Genomic DNA, 16,592 nt, shown 5'->3' with positions numbered 1-16,592 from the left:
AATTAAATACAATTATATACAGAGAGAAGAAGTTATGAGTGTCGTCGCCTATCAATACAACAAACAGCTCTTCTCAGATTCTCAGCGAAACCACTTTTATGAATTTGGACCTCTGATTTGCAAGATTTTACTACTTCATCTTTAACTTCCACTGCTGGTTCAGTCTTTTTGCCCTCCTGTCCTGTATCACCTGTCTCGTCGTCGGATCACGTATCAGAACCTGGGTATTTCACTATCAGATCCAATTCTTCTTCGTTAGGCTTCACATTGCGCACTTCAGTTTGTCCTTCAAACTTCTTCGGTCGATCTATTTTATTCTCTACATTGACAAGTACATCAGCAATACAGCGATGGTTATCTGGAGATTTCACCTCTGTGTCATCACCAAATGCAGTTTTCTGATTTTCTTCATCTCTGTTATTATTCTGTTTATCTCCATCTTCACCTTTGCTATCATCATCCTCACTATTTTCTTTACCTTCTAGAATCATTTTCGGTGTTGCTTCTTCTATTACACTGTCGGTTGGTGCTTCGTTGATGCATGAATGTGTCAAAATAAATGGTAGTTTCAATGACACGTCCCCACCCATAGCGCTAAGGGTTAATTTCACTTTGACGTAGTAAGATACGTAAATGGCGAACACATTACGGTCTTCGGGTGAATTGGTATTGCAAATCACTGTTGAAGCAAGACTTGCTCCGGTTTTTGAGTATGAGTCCTCCAGAGCTATCCAGTTTTTTGTTACTCCTGAAGACAAATTTTATGTTTAGTGATTTTATTTGTTACAACACATCAGGTATTTGATTAGAGAGATAACTACATAAATAGCAAAAACTTACCTCTATGGGGAGTCAACGTGTAGGTGTCAGTAAAAGTCTGGCCCGGTATGACAACGTCGTTGCCTCTCACCATTGCCACGACGTTCTTGAATTTTCCATTGGAGAACATGCACACGTCTACGTGCTGCACTACCAGCGTCTAGAGACAACACATCAAAATCAGTACAAATAAATGGTAAAATATTCAAACTGTTATAGCTAATTCATGTTCATGAACAACATAGAAGGTCTTCGAGTTTTTCAAACATACAAACGGCTGTAAAAATAATCAAAAGATTTAACTTTCAATCCGCTTTAGGTAAGAGTCAATGTGGAATGCAGTGAGGCGTAAGAAAGTAGAGATATTCATGTTTGTATTCATAAACGCTAATAATTCTAGTAATACGATTTAAAGACAATTCGTTTTCTCTAAAGTTGTATAATGAAAGTATTTTGCTTTAAAATATTATTAATTCTCCTACACGAATAATAAATTACTAAGTATTATTCCGTGATTTAATTTTCTTTCAGGTACGAAACGAGTAAAGGATTCATTTGATATTCATTTTCGTGAAGCGGAATCAATGCAGAAAAATCACTGAGCAGGAATTATTGTTTGTTGTTCAAATTACTTTTTTGTTGTTATTTGTTGTACTTGGAAGCCTTCGTACGACCAGGTACGGTTTAATAGGACTTTTGCATTATCAATATTCTCGTTCATTTCAAGTTCTAGTGATTTATAATGACTCTACTTATTGATTTACATAACTGTACCTACTGGGACAGAAATAAAACATGGCAAATGTCGATAATTCAAGATTGATTGACTGATTTTTGGTGTTATCTAAATGTGTTTTAATTTTTCAGCCAACATTATCCCACTAAAGTATAAGTTCGTATTTTTTTATTACTACGATATTTGTGGATAGATTTCGAACATTCTTTTTATTGTTGGAAAGGGGATATGTCAGCAGTTAAACTTGAAGAACATATTTCATTTTTATTAGTACGTCACATAACGATCAAGGAGCTCTACTGCTACTAAAAAAATGTAATAATGTAAGTAATGTAATGTCAAAGTTTGTTAACGATTAGCGTTGACTTACAATTATATGGACGTCGGGTCCACGCTAAAAAGTGTCCGAACTTATAGGGCGTTAAAATCGTATACAGAGCGTCTATCACGCTCTAGTCTTCGTTTGTTCGACTGACAGCGAAGCAAGCAAAATTAGACAGTACTGCGATGACATTACAATTTAAATTCAACGTTTTAGCTTTTTCATATTCCTTGACATGTCATTATTTTTTTAGTTAAATAGGTTGACTTGGGACATTTTTTTCGTGGTTTTTGTATTAGACCCGTCGTCTATTTATTTGTAAGTCAATGACGATTAGGGAATTACATTTATATAGTTTTAAGTCTATAGTTTTAAGTCTGTACCTACTAACATTTGATTGGATCTCAGTTGTCTCAATAAATAAAATTTTATTATTATTATTATTATTCGCCAAGTTTCTTTGAAATCGATTAGCAGTGGGTGCAATCCAATAAACCGGATTTATTTTACCACCCTTAGAGATAGAATATTTTCTTGAAATTTGAATGAGACCATTACAGAGGTATCCCCTTTCCAACAAAAAAGAAACTTCGATATCGGTTCAGGAATGTCGGAGTACCTAATCGCGTAATATACACACAAAAACAGTCTTTTTTTGAAGTCGGTTAAAAACGTAATTAATTTCATTAGTCCAAGCTACAACGTAAACTAAGTCACCACCCCGACTTAACGATCAATAGGGTATCGTGGCCTTCGGAAACGAAAGCACTCGGTCCTTTTCTGCGCCACTTCAAGCCATTAAAATATTGTTGCTTTCTTCGCTTCAGTAGTCATTCGGAAGTCCCATTGGGACACTTTCCTTTCGATCATTTCAGGTATGCTTTTTTCACTGAACTTGTTTTTCCTTTACAAAGCCGAGTCGACAATCTTGCTTCTCCAGGGTTATTTGTAAAATACTAAGAACCTCAAAAGGGCTAACATCATATACAACAACTTTGTTCCATGACTTTTAATAATTTATCAATTTTTACTTTCGTACAAAAATATATATTTTTTAAGTCTTATCTGTTTATTTATTTATTGTTGAGTTCTGTGTTGTTGTCAGTGGCTCACTCGCCCAGGCTTGCTGAAAATCAGCACCACGAAACGATTTAAGAAAAAAAAAAAAAGCGTGATGTGGCTAAAGCTGAGCAAGTCCCGATTGCACCAGCCGCGACACGCATGACGGTGAATTAGATACTGCATTATCAATTGTTTTAATTCAGTAATCAGTATCAATTGTTCTAATTTTTTTAAATGCTTTTATTATTATTAGGTATTATTATGTCATTATTTACTTTAGACTCTCGCTTCTCTGAGGACCTAAAAGATTAATTTTGAATTATTATTATTGTTCTTCCGTTGTTTTGTTTATATGCGCGTCTGTGCTTTGTAATAAACAGTTTTCTTTCCTTCTTTCTAAATAGATCGCTTTAAAGAAAGTCCGATGCAAAGCAGGAGCGGGGTGGGGGTCAACGGAGAGGACGGCAGGACGTTTGAGCTTACTACCGAATATACATCTAAAAAGTGTAGATAGTACAACAGAAATTTAAAAGTTTATTATGTTTTATAAAAAGTAATGGAACAAAAGTTGTTTTGGTGTTAGTACTTAGTCTTGCAAGGTTGTTAGCATTTTACAAATCGTCGGTTAAATTCATAAACCTTATATCTCCATTAATGTAAACTTTTCAGTAGGCATAAAAAATTTAATTACTAGAAATAATTTTAAAAGACAATCTGATTATACCTTTATTTTATAACTATAAAAAGGTGTAAAAATATATTTTAAGCTTTAATTGCCGGATATTGCGCTTGAAGAGTTGGAACTTTTTTATAAAAGTTCGTGATCTCAAAAGTTCGTGGAATTACATCTATGTATTTGCCAAGTTTTGTTGGAATCGGTTACCGGAAAGTGCGCGAAACCGGGTTCATCCCCTAGTTTGCCATCCTTAGAAGTGGAATATTTTCTTCAAATTTAAATGGGACCAATACTGAGGTACCCTCTTTCCAACAAAAAAATAGAATCATCAAATTCGGTTCACAGAGTTATCGCGTAACATACCTACATAAAAAAAATACAATCGAACTGCGAGAACCTTCTCGTTTTTTTGAAGTCGGTTAAAAAAGGGATTCCATCCAAAAACAGAGTTACCAGGTTTTCAAATAACCAACGAAATAACCCAGTATAATATAACAATCTAATAATTCAAAGATGTGTGTAATAATACTGATAATTCATACCTTGATTCTTCTAACAGTTTTGGAAGAGTGGTTGGCTACAACAATGCTGACGCTGATCGACTCTCCGTGGGAGTAGGTCGCTTTGTCCAGCCATGCTTCAAGCTCCACTCTACAAAAAACATTAAACTTTTAAAAGGCAACATAAAATAATCCTATACGTGTAGGGTTAGCACTACAAGGCGCGACTCACGCGAGAGGGATATAAAGCGCTGGATACTGATATTCTCGCATAGAGATTCACGTTATATGTCGCTCTCGCACAAGTCGCACCCTGCCGTGCCAGCCCTATTGGTATAATAGTATAATGTGCCAGATAATCTCACCAATTATCTGGTCCAGGATCGGAATTCACCTCAGGAGAATACTGATGAAATTACAGGCACATGGGACTTGTCAACTTATGTCTCAGTGTGACGGGCGCAGCAGTAGTGCCCCTCAGTTGCGATTTGAAGCTCTGAGTGGCACTGCAACTGTTATGGGCAGGCATGTCGCTTACCATCAGGCGCACGAATTGTTCGTTCCGTCACTTATTATTTTAAAAAAGAAAAAAAGTACCCAGCACACTCAGACCAAAATCAAATTGGAAAAGTTCTTTTCCAAAATTAGCCCTATCAGGAATCGAACCCGGGACTTTCTCACCCAGTGCTCACAGTGCAAACCGTTGTGCTACCAAGGTCGTCGAATGGATGTGGATTATACAGAAATACCTTAAAAATACTTGGTGGAAATTGAAATATATGTATTGATTTAGTTTCATGACATTTTGACATCTCCTACGTAAACTATGGTATGTCGAAATTATCAAGTTTACAGGGAAGCCTTAGTTCAGTGAATTCAGAACTTTAAAAGGCTGCATAACACGTGACTTTAGCATTTTTCAGTTTTATTCGGCAAACTCGTTACTCACATAGAGTATTATAAAATCCTAGATATCGGTTAGATGATGTATTAGATGATCACTCTATGTGAGTACCTAACGAGCTTTGCCGAATAAAACGGAGAACTTTAAAACGCTCCCCTGTAAACTTGGCAATTCCGACATACGATACTTTACGTAGGAGGCGTCGATTTCATTTAGTAATTGGTAAATAGAGAAGTCATAACATAAAATTAGATTTACTATTCATAATACAATTTGCTAACATTTTATAATTATTTTATAGTAAAAATGTGAGTTATTGTTTCATACTGTGAAGCTTCAACTGTTAAAATATGAAAACTTAAATATTGTAATGTTCTAGATTACCAGAGAATTTAAATGCATCTTGGAGAAAGAAGCTCAGAATGGAAATCGTCTAAAGATAATAAAATTGCAAACGTGACACCTGTCACACTATACAAAAAGGTTTTACGTTGAAAGTTCTATCAGCTCAATAAAGTCCTTTCAATGAATTGAAGGAATGGAAGGAAATATCGTAAAAACGTATTAGAAAGTTTTAAAAACACGTCGATAGAAATTCTATGAAAATCCCTTTAAATCCTTGAAAGCTGGGGAGACGAAATAAAAACACTGGGAAATGGAGAAGGACAGTTCAATTGCGAGAAGTTATATAGGAAAACAAAAGTTAATACAATGAATCCAGGTTAATATAAGGGACTTGGAAAGGTTTCTGTACCTCTTTGTAAGGTACAGGGGCCTACCATAACCTTTCAAAAAACAATCTTATTTCATTGTAAGCTTATAGTAAGCTTATTATAATATTACTCATATTCGTACCAAGACAAACCTTTCAACCAAGTAATGTATTATTGCTAAAGTGATGGAAAAAACGAATGATTTCCCAAGATTGTCTATTCCTTGCTAACAATAAGTAAGAAATAACGCTGTATGAACTGTATCATGACGGTATGATGCCATCTCTTTCTTTTTTGATGTTCTGAATCGTCCTATAGTAGTATATAATATTACAGTATGTAATATTTACATTCAGAGAATTTTAACTGCCAAAAAAAGAAAAGTATGTAATAATCTAATCTATTCACATTTTCAATTATTTTTCCGCATTTTCATGAAGAAAAATAAATAAAACAAGTAGAGGCGCTGTCATAATTTTAAGAAATAAACATCGCGTCTTATTTTTAACGAGAAATGATTTTTTATGTACTATTAAATTAAAAAAAACAAACAAAATATCAAAGAGATTTATGTAAATAAATAAGTTAAACGAATTACGGAACTAGCCGTCGGAAGGAGGTTTTTAAAAAGGCGATTTTGTCCTTTATGATATTTAATTAATAAAAACGTTACAATAGGTTTGCCTAAAAATAAATTATGATATGACTGCTTCGCTACCGCGATTGAGCGAGAGTGAACTCTAAAATTTTACATTCATACATCTTGATTTCCACACTGCACTTTTGGGAATTTAACTAATGATTCATTTGTCTTTCGCAATCACTATTGGTATGCAACGTCGTCATGAAGTAACGCCATGGGTAACAAACGTAACTTTTAATCATTATCAGTCAATATTTAGACAATAAATTCGAAAATATTATTGTTTCCACTGCGTCCTAATAACTATTTTATGATTGCTAAATTTGACATAAGAGCAATATTACCTTAATGTCAAAAGTCGAGTACGAATTGAGTGAATGAATAATCACAAAGTTGCCAATAAAACATCATAGTTTTAACTTTATGATATGCTTACTTTAAGCACGTCACGATGAGTAATTTTGTTCTATGAGGTTGTGGTAGGCCTCCAGGTAGTCGTCTGTCATCATTATTTAAAAGTTCATGGATTGTGTAAAAGGTGGTGCTTCCCATGGCCCGTGATTGTACGGGCCGCGCCGACTAGTACGGGCGTGTTTGTGCTACAGATCCATACATGTGAGCCCGTGTCCGCTCGGGCGGCACTCTTCCCATGGCGCGCAGTCGTGAATCCACGGCCCGTGGGAAGCCAGCATAACAATGATTCCACTCTAGCTTGCCAAAAGCAGTAATACAATACGTCAATCTGTTTATTATTATATTTATAGTTATTTTCTATTATCATAATGTTTTTACTACCATGAAAATGATCCACTATATTTTGTTTTTTTTAGCATTAAATAGAAGGAATTTTTTTCAGGCGACATTTCCTTCCGTCATTTTGTGACCGTCAGGATGGCTGGTTGCCTGTGACATCTGGCTCTGAGTATATATTCAAGAATTGCTACTTGTTTCCTACTATTTGTTACCATTTCTAAGTAATTACTACCTTTGATATATTCTTAGAAATTTAAAAAATAATTGACCAACCATTTTGATATCAGGCTTGCTGGTGACCACTTTGTTCAGAATGAAGGGAGCAGATTGGGCAGGAGCATGTATTATTAATAATATGCTACTTATCTGCTACTTTTGCGAATTCAAGCTTTTTATCTACATTAGTTTTAGTAGCAGTAGAGCTCCAACAGATCGTCCACGACAGGCGCAGACTAGTGCCCCTCAGATCTTTGTGGTTAAAGCTCTGAGTGGCATTGTAACTGTTATATACAGGCGTGTAGCTTACCATCACGCGCACGACTTGTTCGTCCCGTCACTTGATGTTATAAAAAAAAGTTACTAAAACATAACCGATTGAAAATTTTACGAAGAAGTGCTGATTAAATTATAAAAGCACAAGTTTTTAGTGCGTCATCGCCATAATATAAAGGGGAGTCTAGTTGATTTGCTTGTTATCACTAGAAATTAGAGTAGATTTGTTAAATTGTCAATGTAAAATAAATTAGTTACAAATATAGCTATTTGGTGGTCGTTGCGACATCTGGTGTACCAATATAGGTACTAAATACTCGACCACGCTATCTTGTATCGCGATTAGCAGTCCTCTCAATTTATTAGTAGCTTTAAACAAAAAACAAAAAGTAGGTAAACAGGCGAACTGATAGACAATATAATTTAAAACTACAAGATATGAATATAACATATAATATTCAGGATGCTGTTGCAGCTGCCGTGATTCTGTAGCGCGTCAAGAATGTTCGCGGACGGTCATGTAGATGGATTTGCCGCCATCATGAGAAAGTGAGCGACATCCTTGATGCGCTGAGTGCGTGGCAGCGGTAACTCCTTGTTATAACTAACGCTTTTGTGTCCCGGTAATTTTCGAGATATTGGCACCTAAAGTTTTATTATTGATTGTCACATAAAAAAAATTCAGTTACGTTGATTTTGCTTAACAATAAAACGGAAACTAAATAAGATATAAAAAACTGCATTTATGGGGTTGTAGATCTCGTTTCGTTGATTCCAGACATGTTTATAATTCAATTTCGCTAAAAATGTCGATTACGTCAGTTATGATAATAAGGGCAGTATTCCCAGGGTTCATTCCTTGAACACTAGACCAACCTTCATGTATACACGAAACCCAGTACATATTTATAAGATATAATTACTAACATTAGTGTGTAAGTTTTTTTTCTTTGTTATCTAACCAATATGGATGAAGATCCGAAATACAGTACTTGAATTTGAATAACATAACACACTCGTAAATGAGGTACATGAAGTAAAACAACAATAACATGTTATTAAGCTTCTAATCAAAATGGTGGAAGCTCTTTGTACATGGGATTACTATTAATCTCAGCATAGGATATAATATTGTATTAATTGAATCTACAAAATACACAAGAGCATCAACATTATAGAGAAATGCTTCCTACGTGTAATATTTTTATGAATAATTCTTATAACCTGCCTAAACTATATTTAATATTTAGTAAAAAAAAATATATTTTTGCAAGCTTTTATTATCTTACGTAGTAGGTTTGGGTGAAATCTTGTACCTAGCTTTGAAAGAGGTAATTTTGTATGCACTTGTAACAATGAAGATTGTTGCAATTGTCGGTGAAGATGGAATGTTACAAATATAAATCATGCACCTGATGTAAATAGGAATATATTGATATGACGCTTCGAGGAAAAAAGCCAATAGAGAAAATATATCGTGTGTTCACCACAAACACCGTGTTTTAAAAAAATGAAAAAATGTTTATTTCTGCAATACAATTATTTTTACATTAACAGTGGATGGTACCTCCTATTAAGCTTATCAAGCCTGTGTCAGGAGGTATCGCTCTTCCGTAGCTGTACATGCACATTTTACATTTTTAACCTATACTCAATTTTGTATGTGTGTGTTTGTGTGTATGTGTGTGCGTGAGCGTGCGTGTACGTGTTTTAACCAGTTGTCATAGTTTAAGAGAGTAGTGTTTTTAAAGGAGGTGTTCTAGTAGATCTTAGGTTTGGTCATATTCGTATGATTTGGACTGTAGCCATTTTGATATAAGTTTCTTGCAATCTCTATAACTTCTGGCATATATTTCTAATTCCTTATTAATTAAATTATACAAATGGGCCGATCGCTTGTTGAATTGTCTGTTTGCGAATGTTGTATTTACTTTAGGCACTTGTACCACAATGTCTTTCCTTCTGTTTCCAAATATTTTAAAGACCTATGTTGTCTTTTACAGTTTAAGTGATGTAGAGTTTCCTTACAGTGGCCAAATGATTGGTACAAACTGCTAGTGGAAAATGTTATTTTTTTTAAATACATTGTTTTAAGCAAATTGCGTTGCGCCCGTTCTAACTGAAGAAAACGAGTTTTAGTAGCTCCACCCCGTACAGGAATACAATAAATCAATACAGATTGAACCAAACTATTTATATTTCCATAAGTATATACGACGAGACACTACATATCTTAGTGTTTTAAAAATCCAACTAAGTTTTACGTCTACTATTTTGTTTTACGTCTACGACTGTCAAACGACTATTCCATAATTATTCTTCATAATCAAGACACCAATTTGCGATCCTAGTATAAAATATAAATACGTAAGTACCTATTGTATTTAACAAAGATTATTTTAATATAGCATGAAAATTATATATTGAAATAACCATTGTAATTTTACAAAAAAAATCCTGACATTTAATAAAAATTAATTACAATTATTAAAGTGATGTCACTAGTCGGCGGCTGGTAGCTGTAAACCTAGCCGAGTGAAGAAAAACGTTCATAGATTTCTCACAGATGGCGCTACAGTAAAAAAGTCGTTAAAAACCAAAAACGAACATCTGCAACAAGCACATAGAGAGATTCGTGCGGTTCGCTGGTTCGTTCCGTGGCTTAGTTGGCATAGCGTCTGGCACGGTTTGCTTGGAGACGTTGGTTCGAATCCCGCCGGATCGAAGTGAATTTTTTGTAATGTTCGATCTTTGTTTAATAATTATAACAAACTAGTGAAGTAATATCACCAAAAAAATAATTGAATATCATGGTGTGGCGAAACATCTTGACGTTCAATAAAATTTAATTATTTTAATTTTTTTCAAATTATGTTTACAATTGAAATAAGAATATAACAACAAGTATATCCGGTAGGCATTTATGCGCCGAGCAGGCGTGGCATGACTAGACAGAGGATGAAAACAAAAGAGGCACGTTAAAAGTACACGGACTAGTAGGGCTCACACAACAGGGCACGACTTGCGCGAGAGCGACATAAGGCAGGAGATACTGTTATTCTCGAATAGAGATCCTGCGCTTTATGTCAAGTCGCGACCTGTCGTGATAACCTTACAGATAAATGTGAAAGAAAGGATTGATTTTTGAAAACCATTATTTACCAAAGGAGAAGTGCTGTGGTTACTAACGAATAGTATTTTGCTATATTGTCTAAGCTTAGGTAGGTAGAGGAAATTATCAAAATAAAATTGGACGATGGTGGGCCTGATAGATAATGAAAATATTCTTGAATCTTGGCAAACGAACAACTGCAATTCACGCCTGTTTATTAAAGTGCCGCCCCTGGTAGCTGTAAAGGTACTTGGCTGAGTAAAGAAATAATTTTCATAGATTTCTCACAGATGGCGAAAAAAGTCGTTAAAAACCAAAAACAAGCAACTACGTTTAACTTTTAGCAGAATACCAGACGTACAAAATCCTGACATGACGATCTATCGACACACAACAGAGATGATTTAAAATTAGCAGAATTGGGGCCTAGTTATGTGAAATATTAAAGAAAGCCACCATAAAAAACATACAGTCTGTCTTTTTTGAAGACGGAGTAAAATGACATTTGAAGGGTTGCCAGCTTTCTAGAAATTTTAAATTGTTATGTAGTTTTTGTCGATAGTTTTATCGACATACAGTTAATTTTTGAGACGGGGCAGCAATGCCAGCTATCTTAATAATTATAGTTAATAATCTTAATAGTTATATATATTTTAACAACGGGCAGTCAACCCGTGACCATGGAGCGTGCAACCGTTCCGAAATACCAGGAAAATAAAAAGAAGTCATACCGTGGTAAGAAACCTGATATTAGTGACAATCTTAATAGTTGTAGGAAAACGGTTCTAGAAGACTATCCATGAATTTTGAAGATATTCTGATTGGCATTCACAGATTTTGAAAAAAATGTTACAGTAAGCAAGATAAAAGGCAATTTGTACAAAACTTTTTTTTATGCCATTCGATCCGGTCTCTGGTAAGGATCAATAGTCTCTACGGGAACAATTGAGGTAAGAGTACTCGAAATGTCAGAAATCGCAAAAAAAATGTTTCTTTCACTATACATGTATAGCGAAAAAAGATAAAATTTTGCCAACAATTATCGAATTGTGAATGTTACAATATTCTAATGATTACTAATTGCGTTATTGCCTTCTGTATTCTTATTTTGACAGTTGACCTACTAGTATCGAAAAAAAATTTTGTTCATATACATTTTAACAATAATAGCCGGATTTGATTATCTATATTGAATTAAAATGTATGTAACAGTGTATGTAAGAACTTGAGCTCAGTAACTGGATGCATAATGGGTCGAAGATCGAGTTCGGCTATTTATTTCATAAGCGTGACCAATATTCAATCGATAGTCGATAAAATATTTATCGATTGCAATCACTAGCTGCTCTCAAGCGGGCAACACTTTTGCGTAATATACTGTCATTTTACTCCGTCTTCAAAAATGACAGACTATAGATGTAGTTGACTCTATTAATAGTAAAGCACACTGTACAACCGCATTTTTTGTACAGTATTCTACAAATTATCTTATATCCCTCGTCATTCACCAATATTTATGACAAACAAACATTCCAACGAACACACACAATGGCATTAGTCCACCGTGACCAATGACTTTTGGCAATATTTCCTTTGTAAACAAGTCACAAAACCTAGATTTAAGTGCAGCTCAATATAGATTTATAGACTTGGCTGTAAGAGCGATTCTTATCCATGCGGACTAAAAGCTAGTTCAATTTTATTTACTGCCTACACTTCTAGACTGGAAATGAACAATATTATCATTATCATTTTTAATACAAAGATCGACACTTAGACAAAAATTCCATCGCCGCAAAAATTCAGCCGAATGGCTGGATTTGATTCAACGTCTTCCAGAAACCGTGCCAGACGCTATGCTAAATAAGTCGAGGAACAAACTAGCGGACCTTAGCGCCATATGTGAGAAATCTATTTATGAATAAATCTCAGCCAGCGACTGCCTCGAGATGTCGCTTTAATAATTGTAATTTTTTTAAGTTTTTTATTGAATGTCACGTTTGACCACCATGATAATCAATTATTTTTTTAAATTACTCGTTATATTGTATAATAATATACTTTATCTACACACATATCATAAACTCTCTATAATGTGTTCAAATACCGCACATTACCTCGAGCATAAAGGTAAATTGTTTTGTTAGAATAAATTTCTTATCTGTGAAAATATTATTGCTTCATAGTAACTTCGAATTCGATGTTTATTTTATTTATTTTATTTATTTATTTAAAGAAACATACAGCTTACATATTACATAAATGTTTTGTTTACCTATTAAATATTAAATTTAGCCAAATTTTGTTTCCAATGATAGATAATTCACAAAGTGAAGGCCGAAAGCACTTAATCTACTACACAATGACAAAACTCTGTAAACAACTAACCAAATGACAAAGCTCTAAACAAGTTTTAAAAAATTGAGACTATTATTGCAGAAAAGAAATAATTACTTAATTTATCAACCAAAATCTACTTTTTTAACATTTGACAAAAACAATTTAGTTTACAGGTAAATATATCGATGTGGTGGTAACGATCATTATAAGATTTACATGCTCTGATTAGAAACCTATTCCCAGCGTAGTTAGTACTGCAAATAGGTACGAAAAACAATGTTGTGTTGGAGCGAGCATTAACCCTAGGACATTTGAATGAAATACGACTCATTAAGAAAGGAGAATCAACGATGCCATTTATAATCTTAAACAGAAACATTTGATCTCTGTGTTCGCGTCTTAATTCTAACGACTGAAACTGGGGCATAGCGCCCTTAAACCTATATCTTAGTCTTCTTAAAAACTTATTCTGAATACTTTCTACCTGGTCTATATGCTTGGCATAATGAGGGTTCCATGCTGTCGAAGCATATTCTAAATGACTTCGGACCAGGGAGTTATACAATATAATATATGTATTGACATTCTTGAAGTCTTTGCACTGTCGAAAAACAAAACCCAGCATTTTATAAGCCTTGGCTGCAGCCTGATCAATATGCGAAGCAAAGTTCAGTTCACTATCGAGGCATACACCCAGGTCTCTCACCTCGGTCACTCTGTCTATTGTGGTGTTATTAAATTTATAATCATAACTAATGGGTCTTTTCTTGCGAGAAAAGGTAATTGAGTGACATTTACCAATATTTAACTTTAGAAAATTTACAGAGCAATATTCATAAAATTTATTTAAGTCTTCTTGAAACAGGTGACAATGTTCTACAGATCTAACAAGAGTAAATATTTTAGTATCGTCAGCATACATAAGAGACTTAGAATTATTAAAACAATGCACGATACCATTGATAAATACATTGAATAGAAGAGGACCGAGGTGGGAACCCTGCGGCACACCAGAAGTTATGGGAATAAAGCTAGAGGTATAACCTTTGACTGCCACTGCCTGGGACCTGTCGCGCATATAAGAGGTCAACCATCTCAAGAGATCCCCGTGAATACCGATTTCTTCAAGTTTATTTATCAATAAGTTATGCGAGATTTTATCGAATGCTTTAGAAAAATCGGTATACACGGCATCCACCTGATATCCTTTTTCCATTGCCTCAAGGGTAAAATGTAAAAACTCACACAGATTAGATTCTGTAGATCGGCCACTAATGAATCCGTGTTGACTAGGCGTAATCAATGGTCTTATTACAGAAGATAACGTGTCGTAAATTATTTTCTCAAAGAGTTTAGGCACAATGGACAGTTTCGAGATACCACGATAGTTAGCAATATTATGCTTATCACCATTTTTGAAAATAGGAACGATAATTGACTGTTTCCATATTCCTGGCATAACGCCTGAACTTAAAGAAATATTAAAAAGTCTTGCAAGAGGACTTGCTAACTGTTTATGACAGCGTTTGAGAAGGATTGGATGGATACCATCGGGACCGGTTCCCTTATTAACGTCAATTTGTCTTAGATATTTCTCAACTACTGAGTTATCGATGTAAACGGAACTGATTACAAAAGTATTATTTATTGTATTAGTGGGTACATGGCTATTTGACGGTGGTTCGAAAACAGACTGAAAGAACGAGTTAAAAAGATTAGCTACTGATTGACCTTCAGATACATGAGTATTCCCAAGGTATAAGGTGTCAGGAATATCTCTGGTATTACGCTTAGACTTGATAAACGACCAGAAGTGCCTTGTGCTGAAATTAATATTTTTCTCGGTAAGACCTATATATTTATCGTAATTCAGAATCTCCAAGTCTTTGACATCCCGGCGCGCTCTCGAGAACTCACTATAATCACTACTTCTTCCGTAAATTTTCCATTTCCTATGAAGTTTCAATTTTCTATTAATAAGTTTCATTAAATTCTTATCGAACCAGACCGGATATTTACTATCACTTTTAACCGATTTTTGAGGAACAAACTTATCTATTAAATCATTAATAATTTTATAAAAAGATTCTACTGCAGCATCAATGTTATTTGGATCCAAATGCATTTCCCAATCAACCTTTGATAGTTCATAGTTAATTTTATCATAATCGGCTGCATGAAAACGTCTTATCATGCGAGCTGCCTGAGACAAACCCGATATGTGACTAATATTAATCGTAATATTAAGTGAAGGGTGGTGTTCATCCTCGGGCAGTGACAGTGGCACGTCTCGTTGTACCGAACATTCAGAGTCCGATACCACCAGATCCAACATCCTATTATTCTTGTTGCTGACATTATTATATTGTGACAAATCATTAAAACACAAAAATGCAAATAATTGAGAGCTCAAGATGTTATCGTAAGGATTTTCAAGAAGTAATTTAGTATTCAGGAAATTAGGACTCATGCTCCATTTAGCAACTCTGATGTTAAAATCGCCTACCAGTAAGAATTTGTCTCTGGGATACCCAATTCTGAGGTTAGAAATAAATTCATAAAAAGATAATTCTGCCGCAGCCTGGTTTGTATTTTGTGGGAAGTAGCAGCAAAATAGTCGAAGCATAATAGTTGTCGGTGCCCGATTTAATAAAATATTTACACTAGTAACATCAGCATCATGCACGAAGGGCAACACGCGCGTTCCTTGCATACTTACACTTATCCCACGGCGAACTGCAATTAAGGTACCGCCTCCTCTTTCAATACCTAATCTAGCGTAATGACGATCGGTACGGTACACATTGTAACGACAGTCAAACAATTCAGCATCAAATATTCCCGGATACAGCCATGTCTCAGTCAAACATATAATATCATAATCAGAGTTCAACATGTTTCGGTAAAAAATCCTATCTTTTGTCCTAAGACCTCTAACATTTTGATAAGAAACGTTAAGACCCATTATATATAAATATTTTTACTAGTATCCCTTTTATGACGTTGCAACGAATACAATAAGTTGCATTTATTAAATAATATATAAAATTTAAGAATATAAAGTAAAGGTTATTATGCTCCAACACACGAGGGTTTAATGCCAATACATACTCATAGATATAACAGCTTACTAATGTTTGCAACATCATACCAGTATAAAAGTTGAAATAAATATTTTCGTAATAATTAACATAAACAAAGATGTTATTATTATATTCAAATTTCGAACATACCTGAAAAACAAAACAATTTGATTTCACCTCAATTCTAATATCAGTCGAGGTGAAGTTTTATAGCAAACAATTTTTGACAATTTCACACGTTACTTGATATCGAACGATATGATAGTTGGGGCCGATTCTGGTTTGTCTATGAATTAAAAATAAAAACTACGGTTGTGTGACATGCGTGAGAAAAGTTTTTATTTGCCGCCATTTCGCCAGTCGTAACATGCGGTTCCTGAACATATCACAGAGAGCTTAAAATATGTGTGCAGATAAAGTTGTGTATGTAACTGTAC

At 34.5% G+C, this 16,592-nt stretch overlaps 1 protein-coding gene across 1 annotated transcript in view; it reads right to left on the bottom strand.

Moving 5' to 3' along the window:
• Positions 1 to 206: 206 nt before the first annotated feature.
• Positions 207 to 16,592, bottom strand: part of LOC113233194 (beta-arrestin-1-like) — an 88,840-nt gene continuing 72,454 nt past the window's right edge. Inside the window, exons 8-10 of the mRNA XM_026468231.1 lie at positions 4,158 to 4,266; positions 841 to 979; positions 207 to 748 (exon numbers count right to left, since the gene is read on the bottom strand). Coding sequence (XP_026324016.1) covers positions 207 to 748; positions 841 to 979; positions 4,158 to 4,266 — 790 coding nt within the window. The remainder of the gene's footprint in view (positions 749 to 840; positions 980 to 4,157; positions 4,267 to 16,592) is intronic.

The sequence above is a fragment of the Hyposmocoma kahamanoa genome, unplaced genomic scaffold (genome assembly GCF_003589595.1).
Source record: "Hyposmocoma kahamanoa isolate Upper Pololo Valley unplaced genomic scaffold, ASM358959v1 78, whole genome shotgun sequence".
Taxonomy (NCBI): Eukaryota; Metazoa; Arthropoda; class Insecta; order Lepidoptera; family Cosmopterigidae; genus Hyposmocoma; species Hyposmocoma kahamanoa.
Note: the sequence above shows the minus strand (reverse complement) of the source record. Positions and strands in the feature narration are given on the sequence as shown.